The 21,055-nt window shown below is 44.4% G+C and overlaps 1 protein-coding gene across 1 annotated transcript in view; it reads left to right on the plus strand.

The window, feature by feature from the left end:
* HCN2 (hyperpolarization activated cyclic nucleotide gated potassium and sodium channel 2) overlaps positions 1 to 21,055 on the plus strand; it is a 132,062-nt gene that overhangs the window by 71,112 nt on the left and 39,895 nt on the right. Inside the window, exon 3 of the mRNA XM_040417516.1 lies at positions 18,261 to 18,422. Within this exon, the coding sequence (XP_040273450.1) occupies positions 18,261 to 18,422 (162 nt within the window). The remainder of the gene's footprint in view (positions 1 to 18,260; positions 18,423 to 21,055) is intronic.

A 21,055-nucleotide genomic window follows, 5' to 3' on the forward strand; every position in this document is an offset into this window, starting at 1 on the left:
ATACCGTATATATATATATATTTTTTTCTGGTAAGGTGGATCTCTACATAGTTTTCTATCAGGCGTGCCTCTGAACGCCTCCACTCGCAGGATTCCTACAGCTTTTCTTGAGATTTAGATTCGGCCCCACATGTTTTATAGGCTACATTCTCCTGCCTTTTATAGGACACAGACTGCTGCTTGTACATGTTTAAAGGGTTTAAAATAAATTGGCTCCTTTATATACAGTGTAACGTGACTAGTCAGCATAGACATTTTACATTGCACTACATTTTAAGTCTTTCTATTTTTATTCTACTAGGGCCAGGCTGATTTTTGAATCTTATAATACATATGTAATGCACATAAAATACATATTTTATGAGGCGTTAAGTATAATAAAATAGAAAAAATAATTATTCCCTTGCTTTCATGATCTTTGAATATATTAGCCAATGTATTACACTTATTTTGATATATATGTGGAATTTAAGCCATTTGGGGGTCAGACTTAATAATTTTTTAAAATAATTTTTTACACCATTCTGTTTCCCTCTGCAAATTGAGCTGCTGTAAAGTATAAACAGGCCAAGCCATTGGTCAGAGGCAGATCTCTTCTGCTAAGATCCAGCAGTTCTTTTGGGTTGATGGATATGTGGTATGTGATCACTGGTCGAAATACAGCGGGCAGCACAGCTATTGGTTTTACTTTTTTATTTGACCTGTTTTTTTGCGGGACAATTTGCACTTTCTAATTCCAACATTTAATAATGCATAAGATGTAGTGGGGGAGCTGGAAAAAAAATCCAAATGGGGGTGAAATTGAAAAAAAAAATGCAATTCCGAAAAGGTTTTATGGGTTTTGTTTATACAGTGTTCCCTATACAGTAAAGCTGACCTGTTACTTTCATTCTCCAGTTCAGTACGATTATGGCGATACCACATATGTATAGTTTTTCTTGCATTTTAATACTGAAAAAAATTACTTTGAATCTATACTTTTTATTGATTTTTATTTCTTTTTTTTCCATTTTTTTTGTGGGAGGTGAAGCGACCAAAAACAGCGAATCGCCCATTTTGACTTTTTCCCCCCCATTTCATCGTATACCATATGGGAAAAATATTTTTATATTTTATTAGTACAGGCATTTTTGGATGCGGCAATACCCATGATGTGTATTTTTTTTTTTTATTGTTTCCATTTTTTTTTTTTACATTTTGGGGAAAGGGGATGAGTTCAATTTTTTATTTTTAAAAACATTTTTTTATACTATTTTACAACTATAAAAAGCAATAATTAAATTGCTTCTCTCGTACACTCCAATGCATTAGCATTAGTTTCAATGTATTCCTGTGGAGCCCTGGCACAATCAGGGGCTCCATAGGAACTAATGTGCCGTAGCTTCAATTCATTCCAGAGGATTTAAGTTGCCGCACAATGCATCTGGCTCCCCCGATCTCCGGAGCACACCCTCAGATCTTAGATGTCATGGTCATGTTTGGCATTACTGCTGGTCGCAAACTTTATCCATGGGTGTCAGCTGTATGAAACGCAAGTGGGCTCCATGTTTAATGTCTGGTTGGGAAGGGGTTAATACACAACCTTTTTGTGCCTTCATTCAGATGAGCTTGGCATTTACAGATCACCAGGTATCCCCTCCTTCAGCTACAATCAGGAACAGATTGCCCATAGGCCATACAGGGAAACTGCCTGGTGGGCCGATGCCCTCCTCATGGCCATACATAAAGATCTGATGTTCTCAGCATTATTTAATGTAGCAGCATCAGGCACTTATACACCTGGCCAGCACCCGCAGCTTCCCTCCTGAATTCAACTGTATTGCCATTCTCAGGACAATGATACAGGCTCATACGTTGGCACGGGCAGCAGTATTTTGTGTTAAACTGTGGTATTTGGTTCTGCTGGGACAGTATCTTGTTCTGCACTACGGTTTACCGCGCCTACTTCTGTGCGCCCCCCCCTTCCCAATCATTGGTGGCAGCGGGGGCTCCGATCGGTTACCATGGCAGCCAGGACGCCACTGAAGTCCTGTCTGCAATGGCCAGTTACTCTGCAGCAATATACTTACATGCGCTGTGGCCGCCCGGCGCTCCTTCTTCTTGTAACTCGTCACAGGTCTGTGCGGCGCATTGCTATAAGCATAAGCAATGCGCCGCACAGACCGGCGAGTTACAAGAAGAAGGAGCGCCGGGCGGCCACAGCGCATGCATTACACTGCTGGGACTCCGATCGGAACTGCCGCTGCCACCAATGATGGGGCAGGGCGCACTGCCCACCAATGATTTTAATACTGGGGGGGGGGCGCATTGCCATTGTTTGCAGTGGGAGGCAGTGCTGATGTTCACTCGGCCAGCTGTTATTTCTGCACCAAGAAAGGACTTGTCCCTTCTTGGTGTGATGTCTAGGCAGAGGGGGCTGGAAGCCATGGGGGGGTATCTGCTTGTGGTTTATCTTCATGCAGCGGGGCTTAACCGCAAGCTGGTCTGCAGCATTCAAAGTGGTAGAAATGGTGGCAGATCTTGACAGCATCAACATCCACAGTGTGAACCCCAAGGTTCATGTCCACACATGACTGAAATGCTGCAGATTTTCGCATGTCATTATATTCAGCGTTGTACCAGAGTGGATGAGGTTTACCATTTCTCGTTCACTCATCACAGAAAAAAAATCATCAGCAAATACTGACCTGTGGATTTTCATTGCGGATTTCACACTTCGCATTGCAGGGAGTGAAGTGTCTCAAATCAGCAGCATTTCTGCAACAGAATCGGCGACAAGCAGAAAATCTGCAGCATATCACTCAGGTTGGATAATAACCTAAGGGAATGTTCACACGTAGCAGATTTTTTTATTTCGTTTTTTTTTATTTGCATCTGAATGAGGCTTGCAGAAATCCATGTCCTTTCTGCCAAAACAACCCCATTCAGATGAACAGAACAGATTGTCAGTTACAGAATTTTCTGCAACAAAATCTGCAATGTGTGAACGCATCATAGAACCTGCTGTTGTGTCCTACTTCCTACGACATTATGAGCAGGCCGGACCTGTATGTGAAATATCCATTGTAAGCACTCCAGGATACACATCAAGTCTACAAGATCATTTTCACACCTTGTGATTCATCATTCCAGTCTTTGTATAAGGCCTCTTGCACACAACCGTATGTATTTTGCGGTCCGCAAAAAATACGGATGACATCCGTGTGCATTGCGTATTTTGCAGAACGGATCCTGTCCCGCTCCTGCTCTCACATTGGCAGCGTCTGCGTCCCTCGCTCCACCTAGGGGTGGGCTGTTGCCCTATCAGCTGGCCCGGTGGTGCGTTCGCTCACGGCCATACCAGCCCCGGACGCTGCACTACATGTGTCGTCACGTTTCTTCTGCCTTTATTATTTTGTCACTGTATGGGCTCCTGATGATGTGTACATGTTGAAACGCGTTGAGCTGCTACCTATTACAAATCCTATCTCGTGTGTGTACTGCAGCATCACGCAGGCACACAGCTCTGGGGTGGGAAATCATACAGTAATCTGTCAGCACGATTTCCAGTAGATGTATTTAATTTGCAGATGGTAGCTGAGGACGGGTGCTATATTATGCAGTGGGGGTCATTTGTACTTCTAGGCTCCTAAAGGTATAGGGTGTTGAAGTGGTGTATGCAAATCAGTACACCTACACTCTACACTCACCTAAAGAATTATTAGGAACACCATACTAATACGGTGTTGGACCCCCTTTTGCCTTCAGAACTGCCTTAATTCTACGTGGCCTTGATTCAACAAGGTGCTGATAGCATTCTTTAGAAATGTTGGCCCATATTGATAGGATAGCATCTTGCAGTTGATGGAGATTTGAGGGATGCACATCCAGGGCACGAAGCTCCTGTTCCACCACATCCCAAAGATGCTCTATTGGGTTGAGATCTGGTGACTGTGGGGGCCATTTTAGTACAGTGAACTCATTGTCATGTTCAAGAAACCAATTTGAAATGATTCGAGCTTTGTGACATGGTGCATTATCCTGCTGGAAGTAGCCATCAGAGGATGGATACATGTTCTCATTCTGTTTACGCCAAATTTGGACTCTACCATTTGAATGTCTCAACAGAAATCGAGACTCATCAGACCAGGCAACATTTTTCCAGTCTTCAACAGTCCAATTTTGGTGAGCTTGTGCAAATTGCAGCCTCTTTTTCCTATTTGTAGTGGAGATGAGTGGTACCCGGTGGGGTCTTCTGCTGCTGTAGCCCATCCGCCTCAAGGTTGTGCGTGTTGTGGCTTCACAAATGCTTTGCTGCATACCTCGGTTGTAACGAGTGGTTATTTCAGTCAACGTTGCTCTTCTATCAGCTTGAATCAGTCGGACCATTCTCCTCTGACCTCTAGCATCCACAAGGCATTTTTGCCCACAGGACTGCCGCATACTGGATGTTTTTCCCTTTTCACACCATTCTTTGTAAACCCTAGAAATGGTTGTGCGTGAAAATCCCAGTAACTGAGCAGATTGTGAAATACTCAGACCGGCCCGTCTGGCACCAATAACCATGCCACGCTCAAAATTGCTTAAAACACCTTTCTTTCCCATTCTGACATTCAGTTTAGAGTTCAGGAGATTGTCTTGACCAGGACCACCCCCCTAAATGCATTGAAGCAACTGCCATGTGATTGGTTGACTGGATAATTGCATTAATGAGAAATAGAACAGGTGGTCCTAATAATTCTTTAGGTGAGTGTATCTTGTAATCCAACAGCCGATGTTGCAAAAGAACCCCTTACTTCTTACCAAAGTTTGATTACTCTCAAGTACATGGTATGAGCTACCGTGATATTTGGTGCTTAATTTTAGCGCATATTTATCTGCTATTGTTTGGGGTGGCGGGAGTACTACAATTGTGGCCTGTAACCGGGTGTTACCCCCCTTTTTTATCCTTACAACTAATAAAGATTTATTGTGTTCATTTTTAGCGTCTTACACAGGCAGTGACTCATCGGACATAAAATGCAGCAAAAATATATATAAAAAAAGAAAAGAATTTTAGTAAAAAGATGTAAAATAAATAAATAAAATACAAGTAAAAGAAAACTATAAAAAGGAAAAAGTGCAAAATAAAATTGTTCACTATCCTATTACGTGGCAAAAATATTTTAAAAATAAATAATAGTGATGATAAAAAAAAAAAAAATAATATACAAATAAAAGGGAAAAAAAGGAAAATGTGCAAAATTAAAAGTCAGTGTCCCCAAAGATCTTTTTGTAGCAGAAATATATATGTAAAAAAATTGTCAAATACATAAAAGAAAAAAATACCCCACACCAACCAAAACCATTACAATTATCATTCATGTGAAACTATACATATTGTATAATAAAAAGATCCAACACATATACGGAACTAATTATAATAATTTGCATATTTTAAATAATGAATAAAAATGACAAAAAAGAATTGTACAGTTTCCCCCTAATAAAACTAAAAAAATATATTAAAAAGCCCTGTGTTATGTAATAAAAAGCTGCAAAAGTTATTTTGGTAGTCTAAACCACGTGCTCATGTGTGTTCTGCATTTTGCAGAACGGAGTAACGGATGTGGACAGCACATGGAGTGCTGTCCGCATCTTTTGCAGCCCCGTTGAAGTGAATGGGTCCACATCCAAGCCACATAAAATAAATGTGGCTCAGATGCGGACCAAAACAATGGCCGTTTGCGTGAGATCTCAGGGAAAATGCTTACTGGTTATTGCAGGGCACCTACAGTATATCTGGGGTGCAGGAGGTATTAGTAATAACCAGTGAGAGCCGTCCTCTGCAGTGAAGGAAAGTGCTTACTGGTTATTGCAGGGCACCTACAGTATATCTGGGGTGCAGGAGGTATTAGTAATAACCAGTGAGAGCCGTCCTCTGCAGTGAAGGAAAGTGCTTACTGGTTAGTGCAGGGCACCTACAGTATATCTGGGGTGCAGGAGGCGGTAATAACCAGTGAGGACTGTCCTCTGCAGTGAAGGAAAGTGCTTACTGGTTAGTGCAGGGCACCTACAGTATATCTGGGGTGCAGGAGGCGGTAATAACCAGTGAGCACTGTCCTCTGCAGTGACGGAAAGTGCTTACTGGTTAGTGCAGGGAATCTACAGTATATCTGGGGTGCAGGAGGCAGTAAGAACCAGTGAGCACTGTCCTCTGCAGTGAAGGAAAGTGCTTACTGGTTATTGCAGGGCACCTACAGTATATCTGGGGGTGCAGGAGGCGGTAATAACCAGTGAGCACTGTCCTCTGCAGTGAAGGAGGCACCTACAGTATATCTGGGGTGCAGGAGGCAGTAAGAACCAGTGAGCGCTGTCCTCTGCAGTGAAGGAAAGTGCTTACTGGTTAGTGAAGGGCACCTACAGTATATATGGGGTGCAGGAGGTGGTAAGAACCCGTGAGCGCCGTCCTCTGCAGTGAAGGAAATTGATTACTGGTTATTGCAGGGCATCTACAGTATATCTGGGGTGCAGGAGGTGGTAAGAACCAGTGAGTGCCGTCCTCTGCAGTGAAGGAAAGTGCTTACTGGTTAGTGCAGGGCATCTACAGTATATCTGGGGTGCAGGAGGTGGTAATAACCAGTGAGCACTGTCTGGTTAGTGCAGGGCACCTACAGTATATCTGGGGTGCAGGAGGTATTAGTAATAACCAGTGATCACTGTCCTCTGCAGTGAAGGAAAGTGTTTACTGGTTATTGCAGGGCACCTACAGTATATATGGGGTGCAGGAGGCGGTAAGAACCAGTGAGCACCGTCCTCTGCAGTGAAGGAGGCACCTACAGTATATATGGGGTGCAGGAGGCGGTAAGAACCAGTGAGCGCTGTCCTCTGCAGTAAAGGAAAGTGCTTACTGGTTAGTGCAGGGCACCTACAGTATATCTGGGGTGCAGGAGGCGGTAATAACGAGTGAGCACTGTCTGGTTAGTGCAGGGCACCTACAGTATATCTGGGGTGCAGGAGGCGGTAATAACCAGTGAGCACTGTCTAGTTAGTGCAGGGCACCTACAGTATATCTGGGGTGCAGGAGGCGGTAAGAACCAGTGAGCGCCGTCCTCTGCAGTGAAGAAGGCACTTACAGTATATCTGGGGTGCAGGAGGTGGTAAGAACCAGTGAGCGCCGTCCTCTGCAGTGAAGGAAAGTGCTTACTGGTTAGTGGAGGGCACCTACAGTATATCTGGGGTGCAGGAGGCGGTAATAACCAGTGAGCGCCGTCCTCTGCAGTGAAGGAAAGTGCTTACTGGTTAGTGGAGGGCACCTACAGTATATCTGGGGTGCAGGAGGCAGTAAGAACCAGTGAGCGCCGTCCTCTGCAGTGGCGAGGCGATTAAAGGAGCAGATGGAGATCATTCCGCTCTTCAGGCCTTGGCTTACGCTTGTCTTCACTTTGGAAAACCAGGTCTCGGTCACACATGATGTAAAAGTTAAGAGCAGAGTATGACCTCTGTAGATGGAGTTATCCTGGATCCCTCTCTGATGTTCTTCCCACTACACTGCATTCAGCATTCTGATTGTCATGTTTGGTGGGTGAAGGTGCTGCTTTCTATCTCTGCAGCTTCCTTCCGTCTCTAATTGGTGGGTGAAGGAGATGCTTTGTTTCTCAGCAGCTTCCTTCTGTCTCCGACATCACATTGTAGATAAGATGTCCAGATGGTAACATAACAAGTCAGGTTGAAAAAAGGCCTTCAATTTCAACCTATAATATAATCACTTGCTATGTTGATCCAAAGAAAGGCGAAAAAACCCTGAGGACTAGTAGTGTCCTCATGTAAGGGGAAAAAAATTCCTTCCCGACCCCAAATATGGCGATCAGATTAAATCATTGGATCTTTGGCTCGATTCTACATCGATGTTAAATGGTGGCCACTCGGTGGTTTTGTCACAGTCCGGTAAATAGTAAAGTCCAGTTGAGTTGTATCATCCCCTTGATATTAATGGACTGATCTCCATGTCCAGAGTAGTGGAAGCTTGGTGGGTTTGTCACATCCAGTGGAGAAAGGTTCATTCCTGGATGGTACTGGAATGGGGCTGATTTATATCAGCTAATTACTCCCATAAGAAGACAGATATGCATGTCCAGATCAGTATATCATATACTAAATGCTGTATAGAGTGTGTCCTATAAAGCAGTGATAGCACTATAGATGAGTGTGATTAGTGTTATACTTACAATGTCTGATTGGATTGGTGGCTTGAACCTACATTGATGTTAAGTGGTGAACAGTCCAGTAAATAAGAAAGTCCGGTTGAGTTATATAATTTACTTGATATTAATGGTCATATCTGCCCAGAGTAGTGGAAGCTTGGTGGGTTTGTCACATCCAGTGAAGAAAGGTTCATTCCTGGATGTTACTGAAATGGGGCTGATTTATATCAGCTAATTACTCCCATAAGAAGACAGATATGCATGTCCAGATCAGTATATCATATACTAAATGCTGTATAGAGTGTGTCCTATAGAGCAGTGATAGCACTATAGATGAGTCTGATTAGTGTTATACTTACAATGTCTGATTGGATTGGTGGGTGGTCTCTGCTGGACTCACATCCTCCTGGTTTATTGAGTGGAAGAATGGGTGGGATCTGATAGATGATGTTATTGCCAGTCGGGCACATGGAGATTTGCATAGAAGCTGAAAACATTAATTGGGTATTAGACGAATCAATAATCGTCCTAAAAATCGTAATATCGTTTGCTATACACTGATTTTCATAGTCTGTAATAGTTTCTAGCAATCGTGAAAACATTTAATTCTCGTTCAACCACATCTTTGAACTTGTAAAAAATTAACATTCGTCGACATGACATCTCACTGTATAATAATTTGTCACCCGAACGTCATCATAGTAGAGGAGTGAAACCTCCAAGTGCTAAAATCTTTGTATGTAATAGATGAATTTACGAACGATTCTCCTTTTTAGAACGATCACAATAACCATTATTTCTACGATCATTGTCTTGTGTAATAAGGACCAGTTCCAAACGATAACGACTCGTCAACTATTTGATTGTCAATCGTCATTGTTGCAAAATCTACCTGTCTAATACACCCTTTAGACAATTAGCTATTATATGTGACAATATATATAACCTATGATGCTGTGTGCTCCTGTGCGCACAATGTATGCCGCTTCGGGACATATGGCCCGCTCACGGACCGTATGTCTCGGAGGGCATACGATCGTGTGCATGAGCCCTTAGTTTGATGGAAATTAATGAGAAGATCTTTATACAATAGAAATGTAATGGAAAGATATAATTATAAATATACCACACACCGATGTATGATGCCATGTTCATGAAGGTATTGGAGTCCGCAGACCATCGCTGCCGCAAAAGGCCTGGATTAGAAAGTAGAGGATGACTCAGTGGTTACATATATAATCATACAGAGAACATGAGACAATTAGGGTACTTTCACACTAGTGTTATTCTTTTCCGGTGTTGAGTTCCGTCCTAGGGGTTCAATACCAGAAATAAAATGATCAGTTTTATCCTAATGCATTCTGAATGGAGAGCAATCTGTTCAGTATGAATCAGGATGTCTTCAGTTCAGTCACTATACGGTTTTTGGACCGAGAAAATACTGCAGCATTCCGGAACACTTGAAATGCATTAATGCCGTATCCGGCCCTAAGTGTTCCGGAAAAAACAGACACGTTTTTGTGGTCTGCGCATGCGCAGACTTTTAAAAATGTGAAAAAGATAAATACCAGATCCGTTTTTCTAGATGAGACCGATCCGGTATTCCAATACATTTGTGAGACAGATCCGGATCCGTCTACAAATGGTATCCGTTTGCATACAGATTGCCGGATCTGCCTGCCGGAATCCAGCGACGCTAGTGTGAAAGAACCCTAAAGTGTCCTGTCTATATCTTCATTATCTCCTGTCGTCCATTGCTCTAGGACTACAATGTACATGCAGCAGATTATTAGGATTCAGCTGTAAGAAATCTACCTTGTCTGGATATCAAACGGCATCCATTCCATCATCAGGTCAAACAGGTCTCCTCCAGCCATGTAGTCCATTGCTATGATGTAATTATCAGGTGTCCCCATAGATGCCCGCATAGATGTCAGGAAGCGACTCCCAGCTGCAATTTTGAGGACTTTTAGTTCTGCAAAGATTTTGTCCTCTATACGACTCTTAGTCCTAATTTTTACAGCCAGCAGTTCTTATGTCACCGGACATCTGAGTCCAAGGACTTTTATTTCCCTTTCTATAATGTTCAGCAATTTTCCCAACACAGTAAAGAACAAACAAAACGTATACCATGACTCCTAAAGCCAGACCAAAAACATCCCAATCAAAGTTACTCATGATCAGAAACTAAACCCAACAATCATAGATATTTTCAACTTTTAAGGTTCTTTATCAGTATGAACTCTTCTGTATAAGGACTTTATACGTACGTTCCTTCAACAATCCCTCGAGCCAGACAACCAGTCAGGAAGGCACAGATATAATTTAAGATAAAGTCTCTTACCTTGCAGCGCTGACTTTAATATCTGTATGTCCCGCTCCGGATTATCCAAGTTGTTGGGAGATCAATGAAGTGTCCTTTAGGGTCCATTCACAAGCCCGCAATTCTGTTCCGCATTTTGCAGAATGGAATTGCGGGCCCATTCATTTCTATGGGGCCGCACGATGTGCTGCCCGCATCCGGAATTGCGGATCCGCACTTCCGGGTCCGCAATTCCGTTCCCGAAAAAAATAGAACATGTCCTATTCTTGTCCGCAATTGCGGACAAGAATAGGCATTTTCTATTAAGTGTCGGCGATGTGCGGTCAGCAAAATGCGGAACGCACATTGCCGGTGTCCGTGTTTTGCGGATCTGTGGATCCGCAAAACACTTACGGACCTGTGAATAGACCCTAAGTCGAGCCCCTTGTTGCGCGCCAAGTTTTGTTGGGGCAAAACCCCTACCTCTATGATTCAAAATTTAAGTTTTAGTTATGAGCGCTCGGAGAGCTGACACAGACACGCTTGCTGAATCAACTACTCTACTTTATTCCATAAAAAGCATACATTTTATAACAGTATAGATAACAGACAAATCTGGCACACCACCAAAAAGGGGTGGAAAGCGAAACTAATGATTTGATTGGTTATTCATAAAAGGTAATACTTCCACATCATACTAATAAAATTCTACTAATTAAAAAGATTCTGCTGAATCTTATCTCAAAGTTAGTATTCGTTAGCAGCACATTCCAAACAAACAAGGAGTAGAACTCTCTCTTGTATGTCAGACTCTGATAAGGAAGCGAGGGGGCCATTACCTTGGCCTTGTAGCTAGGAGCATTTGCTTATTAACAGAAACCTCCGACCCCACACCCCACCCCACCTTCCATCCTTCACAGCTGGGTCAGTAATTTTCCACCTAAACACAAGGAAGGAGGGCATGTTCATACAAAAATGGATTCTCATCCCTCACAGTGACAGACTTCCTTTAATGCCAGGAGCATCAGGTACTTATGCACTTCCTCAAATGCCCTCCTGAATTCAACTGTATCACCGTTCTCAGGATCATGACACAGCTGAATACTTTGGTAAGGGCGGCAGTATTTTTTGCAGCACTGTGGTACTTCTTTCTGGTGAGGCAGTATTTTGTGATCCTCTATGGTATTTGGTTCTGCAGGGTGCTACCGGTATTTTGTTCTGTGCCATGGTATTGCAGGCCGTACCTACTTCTGTTGTCCTGTCTTCTTGTGTTACCCCACCTTCTGTCAATTTGGACCCGCCTACAACACTGGGCCACTTTTAGGTTTTTTTTTCAGGGCCACTTTAAGTTTCTTATTCTGCAGGAACTTATGAAACTTATTATTGGTTATAGTGATTAATTAGAATGCAGTATTAACCACCTCCGGACCGCCTAACGCAGGATTGCGTTCCGGAGGTGGCAGCGCTGCGCAGAGTCAGGCATATACGCGTCATCTCGCGAGACGCGAGATTTCGCTCCAAGCCGGCCCGCGCATGCGCATCGCGGGCCGGCAAAATTAAAAGAAGTATTTCGTCACCAGCCTGCCAGCAACGATCATTGGCTGGCAGGCTGGCGATTTTCAAAAAATCCAATCCAAAGTCATATAACAGATCATATTAGTAAATATGATCTGTTATATGGCTTGTCTGCTCCTGTGCTGGTCCTTTTCGTCGGTTGGATCCAGCACAGGAGCAGACTGAACTGTGAGTAGCACCAACACTACACCTTAGCCCCAGATCACCCACCTGCACCCCAATTAACCCTTTGATCACCCCTTTGATCGCCCCTGTCAATCACTAGTGAAAGGAAAAAAAGTGATCAGTGTAAACTGTCACTTTTTTTCCCCACTGGTATTGACTGATAGGTTTTAGGATAGTTTAGGCCCCTTGGTTAGGTAGTTAGCGTCAGTTAGCGCCCACCCCACCGCACCGCAGTCACTTTTATTCGCTGTTTAGCGTATCGCTAATCAGCATTTGTACTTTTATAGTATCTGTAAGTGATCAAAACTGATCACGGTCAGATCTATAATAGTATTAGTGTCACTTTAGTTCGCCCTCCACCCAAAACGCAGTGTTTGCCCGATCAGGCCTGATCGGTCGCCCACACGTGCGTTCACCCACGCCCGCCCCACCGCAGTGACAAAAAATATATATTTTTTGATCACTGCACATTCATTTTACACGCACTGCGGCGATAAAAAAATCAGTTTTGATATTTTTTATCAACCGCAGCGGCCTCCGGTACTTCGCTAGCCTCCCCTTTGTAAGACAGGTTTGCTTTTTTTCTTGGGTAGTCTCAGGGAATACCCCTAAATTTAGTAGTCCAAAATGTCAAACAGGGGGTATTCTTCTGAAGAGGCCTACAGGATTCTGACCCAGTCGGATGAGGAGTGGGAACCCTCATCTGACGAATCTAGCGGGTCAGAATATGAACCTGTGGAAAGCAGTGGCTCTCTGACCCAAAGTTCGGACGAGGAGGTGGAGGTCCCTGGCAGCACCAGGCGTACCCGGCCCCATGTCGCTAGACCACAGGTTACGCAGGATCCGCTTCAAGAGCAGCAGAGTGGGGCTGTCGCTGCCGGATCACGTGGTGAGGCATACACCAGCAGCGCAGCCCTTCCTGGACCTAGTACCAGCACTGCCGTACAACCTGGTGAAGTAGCGAGCACCAGAAGGGCAGTTGAAGCTGGTACGGTGGCACGTGCAATAGTTACCCCGTCGCAGCCACCGCACAGACAGGCCCGTAGAGCCCCTAGAGTCCCTGAGGTGCTGGCAAATCCTGATTGGCAGTCACCAACTTCAGCCGCACCAGTAGTTCCCCCTTTCACCGCCCAGTCTGGAGTTCGGGTTGAGACGGCTCAAATCGGTTCGGCCCTGGGATTTTTTGAGCTGTTCTTGACTGCGGAGCTCTTGGACTTAGTCGTGGCAGAGACCAACCAGTATGCCACACAATTTATAACCGCTAACCCGGGAAGCTATTATGCCCAGCCTTTCCGGTAGAAACCAGTCCAAGTTTCCGAACTTAAAATTTTTTTGGGCCTTCTCCTCAACATGGGCCTGACAAAAAAGCATGAATTGCGGTCATATTGGTCAACGCACCCAATTCATCACATGCCCATGTTCTCTGCTGCTATGTCCAGGACACGATTTGAGACCATCCTGCGTTTCCTGCACTTTAGCGACAACACCACCTCCCGTCCCAGAGGCCACCCTGCTTTTGACCGGCTCCACAAAATTCGGCCCCTCATAGACCATTTCAACCTGAAATTTGCAGATTTGTATACCCCTGAGCAAAACATCTGCGTAGACGAGTCCCTAATACATTTTACCGGGCGCCTTGGCTTCAAACAATACATCCCAAGCAAGCGTGCCCGGTATGGGGTCAAATTGTATAAGCTCTGTGAAAGGGCCACAGGCTATACCCACAAATTTCGGATCTATGAGGGAAAAGATCAGACCCTGGAGCCGGTCGGTTGCCCTGACTACCTGGGGAGCAGTGGGAAGACAGTCTGGGACTTGGTGTCACCCTTATTCGGCAAGGGGTACCATCTTTATGTGGACAATTTCTACACAAGTGTGGCCCTCTTTAGGCATTTGTTTCTAGAACGGATTTGCGCTTGTGGCACCGCGCGAACTAGTCGCGTGGGCTTCCCCCAACGGCTTGTAACCACCCGTCTTGCAAGGGGGCAGAGGGCTGCCTTGTGTAACGAAGAACTGCTCGCGGTGAAATGGAGAGACAAAAAAAAATCATCATTTTCCACTAACTTGTGACAAAAAATAAAAAATTCGAGGAACTCGCCATGCCCCTCACGGAATACCTTGGGGTGTCTTCTTTCCAAAATGGGGTCACTTGTGGGGTATTTATACTGCCCTGGCATTCTAGGGGCCCAAATGTGTGGTAAGGAGTTTGAAATCAAATTCTGTAAAAAATGACCTGTGAAATCCGAAAGGTGCTCTTTGGAATATGGGCCCCTTTGCCCACCTAGGCTGCAAAAAAGTGTCACACATCTGGTATCTCCGTACTCAGGAGAAGGTGGGGAATGTGTTTTGGGGTGTCATTTTATATATACCCATACTGGGTGAGAGAAATATCTTGGCAAAAGACAACTTTTCCCATTTTTTTATACAAAGTTGGCATTTGACCAAGATATTTCTCTCACCCAGCATGGGTATATGTAAAAAGACACCCCAAAACACATTCCTCAACTTCTCCTGAGTACGGGGATACCAGATGTGTGACACTTTTTTGCAGCCTAGGTGGGCAAAGGGGCCCACATTCCAAAGAGCACCTTTCGGATTTCACAGGTCATTTTTTACTGAATTTGATTTCAAACTCCTTACCACACATTTGGGCCCCTAGAATGCCAGGGCAGTATAACTACCCCACAAGTGACCCCATTTTGGAAAGAAGAGACCCCAAGGTATTCGCTGATGGGCATAGTGAGTTCATGGAAGTTTTTATTTTTTGTCACAAGTTAGTGGAATATGAGACTTTGTAAGAAAAAAAAAAAAAAAAAAAAAAATCATCATTTTCCGCTAACTTGTGACAAAAAATAAAAAGTTCTATGAACTCACTATGCCCATCAGCGAATACCTTAGGGTGTCTACTTTCAGAAATGGGGTCATTTGTGGGGTGTTTGTACTGTCTGGGCATTGTAGAACCTCAGGAAACATGACAGGTGCTCAGAAAGTCAGAGCTGCTTCAAAAAGCGGAAATTCACATTTTTGTACCATAGTTTGTAAACGCTATAACTTTTACCCAAACCATTTTTTTTTTTTACCCAAACATTTTTTTTTTATCAAAGACATGTAGAACAATAAATTTAGAGCAAAATTTATATATGGATGTAGTTTTTTTTGCAAAATTTGACAACTGAAAGTGAAAAATGTCATTTTTTTGCAAAAAAAATCGTTAAATTTCGATTAATAACAAAAAAAGTAAAAATGTCAGCAGCAAAGAAATACCACCAAATGAAAGCTCTATTAGTGAGAAGAAAAGGAGGTAAAATTCATTTGGGTGGTAAGTTGCATGACCGAGCAATAAATGGTGAAAGTAGTGTAGGTCAGAAGTGTAAAAAGTGGCCTGGTCTTTCAGGGTGTTTAAGCACTGGGGGCTGAGGTGGTTAAAGGGTTTATCCCATGATTAATGTAAAAAATGAAAATCAGACATCACATAGTACATGATAATGTCTTTCTAACAAAGCTAAAACCAGCCCTGTACCTCACATGGATCCAGAGATCTCCCCATTCCATAATCCAATTGATCAGCTTCATTTTCTTCAGGCTGGCAGCTCATGAGGCTTGTCCTTTCTGCTGAATATCACAGCTGATCACAGCTCAGTGGGCATGTCCTTTCTTTGGGGGCATGTCCTGTGTCCTGCAGCTCTCTCCCCGTTACAGCTCTGTGGGGATTGTCCTTTCTGCTGAATATCACAGCTGATAACAGCTCAGTGGGCATGTCCTTTCTTTGGGGGCATGTCCTGTGTCCTGCAGCTCTCTCCCCGTTACAGCTCTGTGGGGATTGTCCTTTCTGCTGAATATCACAGCTGATAACAGCTCAGTGGGCATGTCCTTTCTTTGGGGGCATGTCCTGTGTCCTGCAGCTCTCTCCCCGTTACAGCTCTGTGGGGATTGTCCTTTCTGCTGAAGCTCTCTCTCTCTTTTTCTGTAACGACCAAAGCATCTAACAATATGTAGGGCTGGTGACAGATGAAGGATAGAACTGAGCATGTGTGACATCCTAAGTAGGTGGATGGGCACAATATTATACAAATTTCTCACAGTTGGAGCATTTTTGTTACACAAAGTAAATTACAAAGGTATTGAGCTTTTCATGTTGAATTATATTAAAAAAAACATTGAATTTTGACATCACCTCTTGAAGTACTTGCAGATTGCTGACAGAATATAATGTTAGGGCCGCCTGTGTTTAAAGAACACCTCTATGAGAAGTTTTTATTGGTGGCTATGATCTCAAGTATACCCAGTCCCCATAGCTCTGTGTGCTTTTTATTGTGTAAAAAAACTGATTTGATACATATGCAAATTAACCCGAGATGAGTCCTGTACGTGAGATGAGTCAGGGACAGGACTCATCTCAGGTAATTTGCATATGTATCAAATCGCTTTTTTTACACAATAAAAGCACACAGAGCTATAGGGACTGGGTATTGCAGATGTGCTAGCGGCCCTCTAGCAACCCATGTCCTCAGCTCTATACGCAAAATCCCCGTGACAGGTTCCCTTTAAAACCTTTCAGACTTTACGGACTGAATTTGGACTAGAACACTCAGTGTTCTATCAATATCTTCAACTGCGGCATGCCATTCATTCTCAGGGGAGCACGATACAATTACCCATCTCTGGTACTGTGGTCTTTGATAGGATAGTTCTGGCCCTTAGATTTAAAACACTGATCTCCTTTACTTATGGGGATCTCTTGCCAAAGTGTGTTGGAGACCCTTTACAGGGGCTGAAGGATAAGTGGGAAGCAGATCTCGGCCCCCTTTCCGACACCCAGTGGGGAAATGTTCTGGCCTACGCGCCATCACTCTCTTTATCGGTGGCACAGCATAGGTCACAAATATTTTTACTACACAGGGTGTATAGGACACCTCTTTTGTTATATAAAATGGGCACTCAGACAGATGCTAGTTGTCCTAGGTGTACCCATCTCGATGCAGACATGGCTCATATGTTGTGGTCATGTTCGGCTCTCACGGGTCTGTGGTCTGCAGTTTACACCCTTCTGGAAGACGTTTATGATGTTTCGCTACCGAAAGTCCCCAGGGTTGGGCTGTGTAATGGACATCCCTACTACAGATATAATACAGTTGGCGCTTGCTAAGATCTTATATCTAACAAGGAAACTCATAGCTAAGTATTGGCTACAATAATCTGCTCCAGGGATAACGGAATTATTAAACAAATAATATGATTTATATGGAACGGAAAGTATATGTGAAAAGAGGCAATATTAGGAAATTTGAGAAACAATGGACTGCTTGGCTTGCACATTCAGGGCTAGCCACTGCGGCTCTGTTGCGCACACAGGTGGTGCCACATAGCGGTTTCTAGTTTGCCTGGGGATCGCTGAGCTGTCGGCGACTGAGCAGCAATTATTAAAAGGGTTGTCTTATATAGACTCCATCAGCTGTCTCTGAGACAGGAGTAGAAAAAACTGTACAAATTAACATAAGACTCAAGTTATTTTCAAAAGGGTTATCCAAGATTTTGATATTGGTGGCCTATCCACAGGTTAGGTCATTAGTTTCAGACTGGCAGAGGTCCATTTCCTGACATCCCTGCCGATCAGCTGATTGAAGATGCTCAGTGATTGCTTCTGCCTCTTCCTAGGCCTGTGATGTCACATTCACCAGTCACGTGGCCTAGGTGGAGCTCAGTGCCATTCAAGTAAATGGGGCTAAGTTGTAATACCAAGCACAGCCACTATCCAAAGGATGGTGCTGTGCTTGGTAAGCTGCAAGGAGGCCTCCTCAAACAGCTGATCGGCGTTGGTGCCATCTGATAGGAAAGGTCATCAATATTAAATAGCCGTATAAGGGTGTGTTGAGAGGTGGCGTATTTGATACTGTTTGGCGGAGCTCATACCCACACAAATGCAAACAGATTACATTACAGTACAGTATGTGTGGATGGGATTTACCACATGTGGCCTTTTCCTAAATGTTCTCGCTCATCTTGCTGTGTATGACAACCGCTGGTCATTTGATGATTGTCTTTCTGTTATGTTTCAGATATTTCATATGACCTACGACCTGGCTAGTGCAGTGATGCGCATTATTAACCTGATTGCCATGATGCTCTTGTTATGCCACTGGGATGGATGTCTTCAGTTCCTTGTCCCGATGCTTCAGGAATTCCCCAGTAATTGTTGGGTGTCCATTAACAAGATGGTTGTAAGTAGCCCATACATATATCACGTGTTTGTGTATTTCTGACTGCACCTCTGTCCTTTTCACAAATGTTAATCTTAATAATGAGAATGAGAGACACGTGATACATTGGTGACTTATAGCGGGTTTATAGTCTTCAGAACCATTTTATCAGAAATCTGATCTGAATGCTGGCATTGCTCTTCTTAGGCACTTGAGGATATTCTTCAACAATAAATCTCAATTCTTACATTTAGGCCTCTTGCACACGACCGTATGGGTTTTTCAGTATTTTGCAGCCGGATCCGCAAAAAATACGGATGACGTCCGTGTGCATTCCGTTTTTTTTGCGGAACGGAACAGCTGGCCCCTGATAGAACCGTACTATCCGTTATGAGGACAATAATAGGACATGTTCTATCTTTGAACGGAATGGAAATACGGAAACCGAAGACATACGGAGTACCTTCAGTTTTTTTTGAGGATCCATTGAAATGAATGGTTCTGTAAAAACGCAAACGGGGAAAAAAAAATGTTCGTGTGCAAGAGGCCTTACTTGCATATCTAAAAAGGAAGGGATTTTGCACATTTTTTGGAATAAAATATCCTCCTGTTTTGTGTATACAGCCCCCTGTGCAGATTTCTCAGGGGTTGGCCCATCATGAATGCATCGTCTTGGAGTTTCAGCAGCTGGATGTGGTCCCTCAGTGCTGTGTACTCCTCCTGCATTGAAATGCCAGCAGAGACTGATGTGGGAAGCTACACACTGCAGCTTCCTGCATTGTAGAAGTATGCTTAATGTACAGGTACATCTCAATAAATTAGAATGTCATCGAGAAAGTTCATTTATTTCAGTACTTCAATTCAAAAAGTGAAACTCATATATAAATTCATTACATAGAGTGATCTATTTCAAGCGTTTATTTCTGTTAATGTTGATGATTATGGCTTACAGCTAATGAAAACCCAAAAGTTAGTATCCCAGAAAATGTGAATATTATATAAGACCAATTAAAAAAATTATTTATAATCCAGAAATGTTGGCCTACTGAAAGGTATGTACAGTATATGCACTCAATACTTGGTCAGGGCTCCTTTTGAATTAATTACTGCATCAATGTGGCCTGGCATGGAGGCGATCAGCCTGTGGCACTTCTGAGGTGTTATGGAAGCCCAGGTTGCTTTGCCTTCAGCTTGTTTGCATTGTTGGGTCTAGTGTCTCTCATCTTCCTCTTGACAATACACATTTTCTATGGGGTTAGGGCAGGGCTCGACAAATCCCAGGCGCCAGGTCGCCATGGCGACCAGGAATTTGGTCCTGGCGCTTGGGTATTTGTCAGCCCGTTTTCAAAGATGCGCTCTCGGCGCGCACCATGGTTTCCTGAGCCGGCACAGTGGAGAAGGAGAGGAGTCCCTCTCTCCCCACTGTGCGCGGCTGCCGCTGACCACCAATGGGAACAGAGTAGGAGGAGGAGGGGAGGGACTGTGGCCACTGCGCCACCAATGAATGCCTGAATACCAAATGTGCCGGCCATATCCCGGCCCCTATGACTGCACGCTGTGATCCGTGCGATTAACCCCTCAGTTGAGGGGTTAATCGCGCAGATCACAGCGTCCTGTCGGGTGCCGGGAATGTTTGTCTGCATTGGTGGTAGTGGGCAGTTCAGATCGGAGTCCCAGCAGTGTAATGCTAGGGCTCCGATCGGTTACCATGGCAGCCAGCAGTCACGCTACTGAAGTCCTGGCTGCGATGGTATGTTAGTGAGCAGCATTATACTCACGTGCGCCGTGGCCGCCGGGCGGTCCTCCTTCTGTCTGTGCGGCTCATTGCTAATGCTTATAGCATTAGCAATGCGCCGCACAGACCTATGAGAAGAAGGAGGTCCCGGCGATCACGGCGCACGTGAGTATAATGCTGCTCATACCATCGCAGCCAGGACTTCAGTAGCGTGACTCCTGGCTGCCATGGTAACCGATCGGAGCCCCAGCATTACACTGCTGGGACTCCGATCGGAACTGCCCACTGCCACCAATGATGGGGGGGAGGGAGGAGGAGGGGGACCCTGTGGCCACTGCCACCAATGATTAATACTGGGGAGGGAGGGGGGGTGGGTTTGTTACCAGAGGGGGCTGATAAGAGGGAGAGGCGGGCGGGGCTGATCAGAGGCTGTAGGGGCTGATCAGAGGGGGGGGGGGGGCTGATCAGAGGCTGGAGGGGCTGATCAGAGGCTGGGGGGCACATGATAGGCTGGCTGCAGTTGTGTGCACAAAGCACAGGGCAGCAGGGAGAGTGTAAAGTCCTATTCACCCTAATAGAGCTCTATTAGGGTGAATATGACAAGGGTTCTAGTCCTTAGTTATTAAATAAAAAGTAAAAAAAAAAAAGTTTAAACACCCCCCCCCCCCTAAATATAGAAAACAATATATTGCGATATATATCCGCCGCATTTGATTTCACACCGGCTCCCGACACAGGCACAGGTAAGGGCTTACCTGTGCATCGCCGGACGGGTGAGTCAAGATGGCAGCCCGCATGTGTTTGCTGGCGAACACTGTGAACTGACCATCACTGGTGCCAAGTCCTGCCTGATAATGAAATCAGGATCTCCATAAAGCTTGTCAGTAGAGGGAAGCATGAAGTGCTCTATAATTTCCTG

This window comes from Bufo bufo, chromosome 2 (genome assembly GCF_905171765.1).
Source record: "Bufo bufo chromosome 2, aBufBuf1.1, whole genome shotgun sequence".
Taxonomy (NCBI): Eukaryota; Metazoa; Chordata; class Amphibia; order Anura; family Bufonidae; genus Bufo; species Bufo bufo.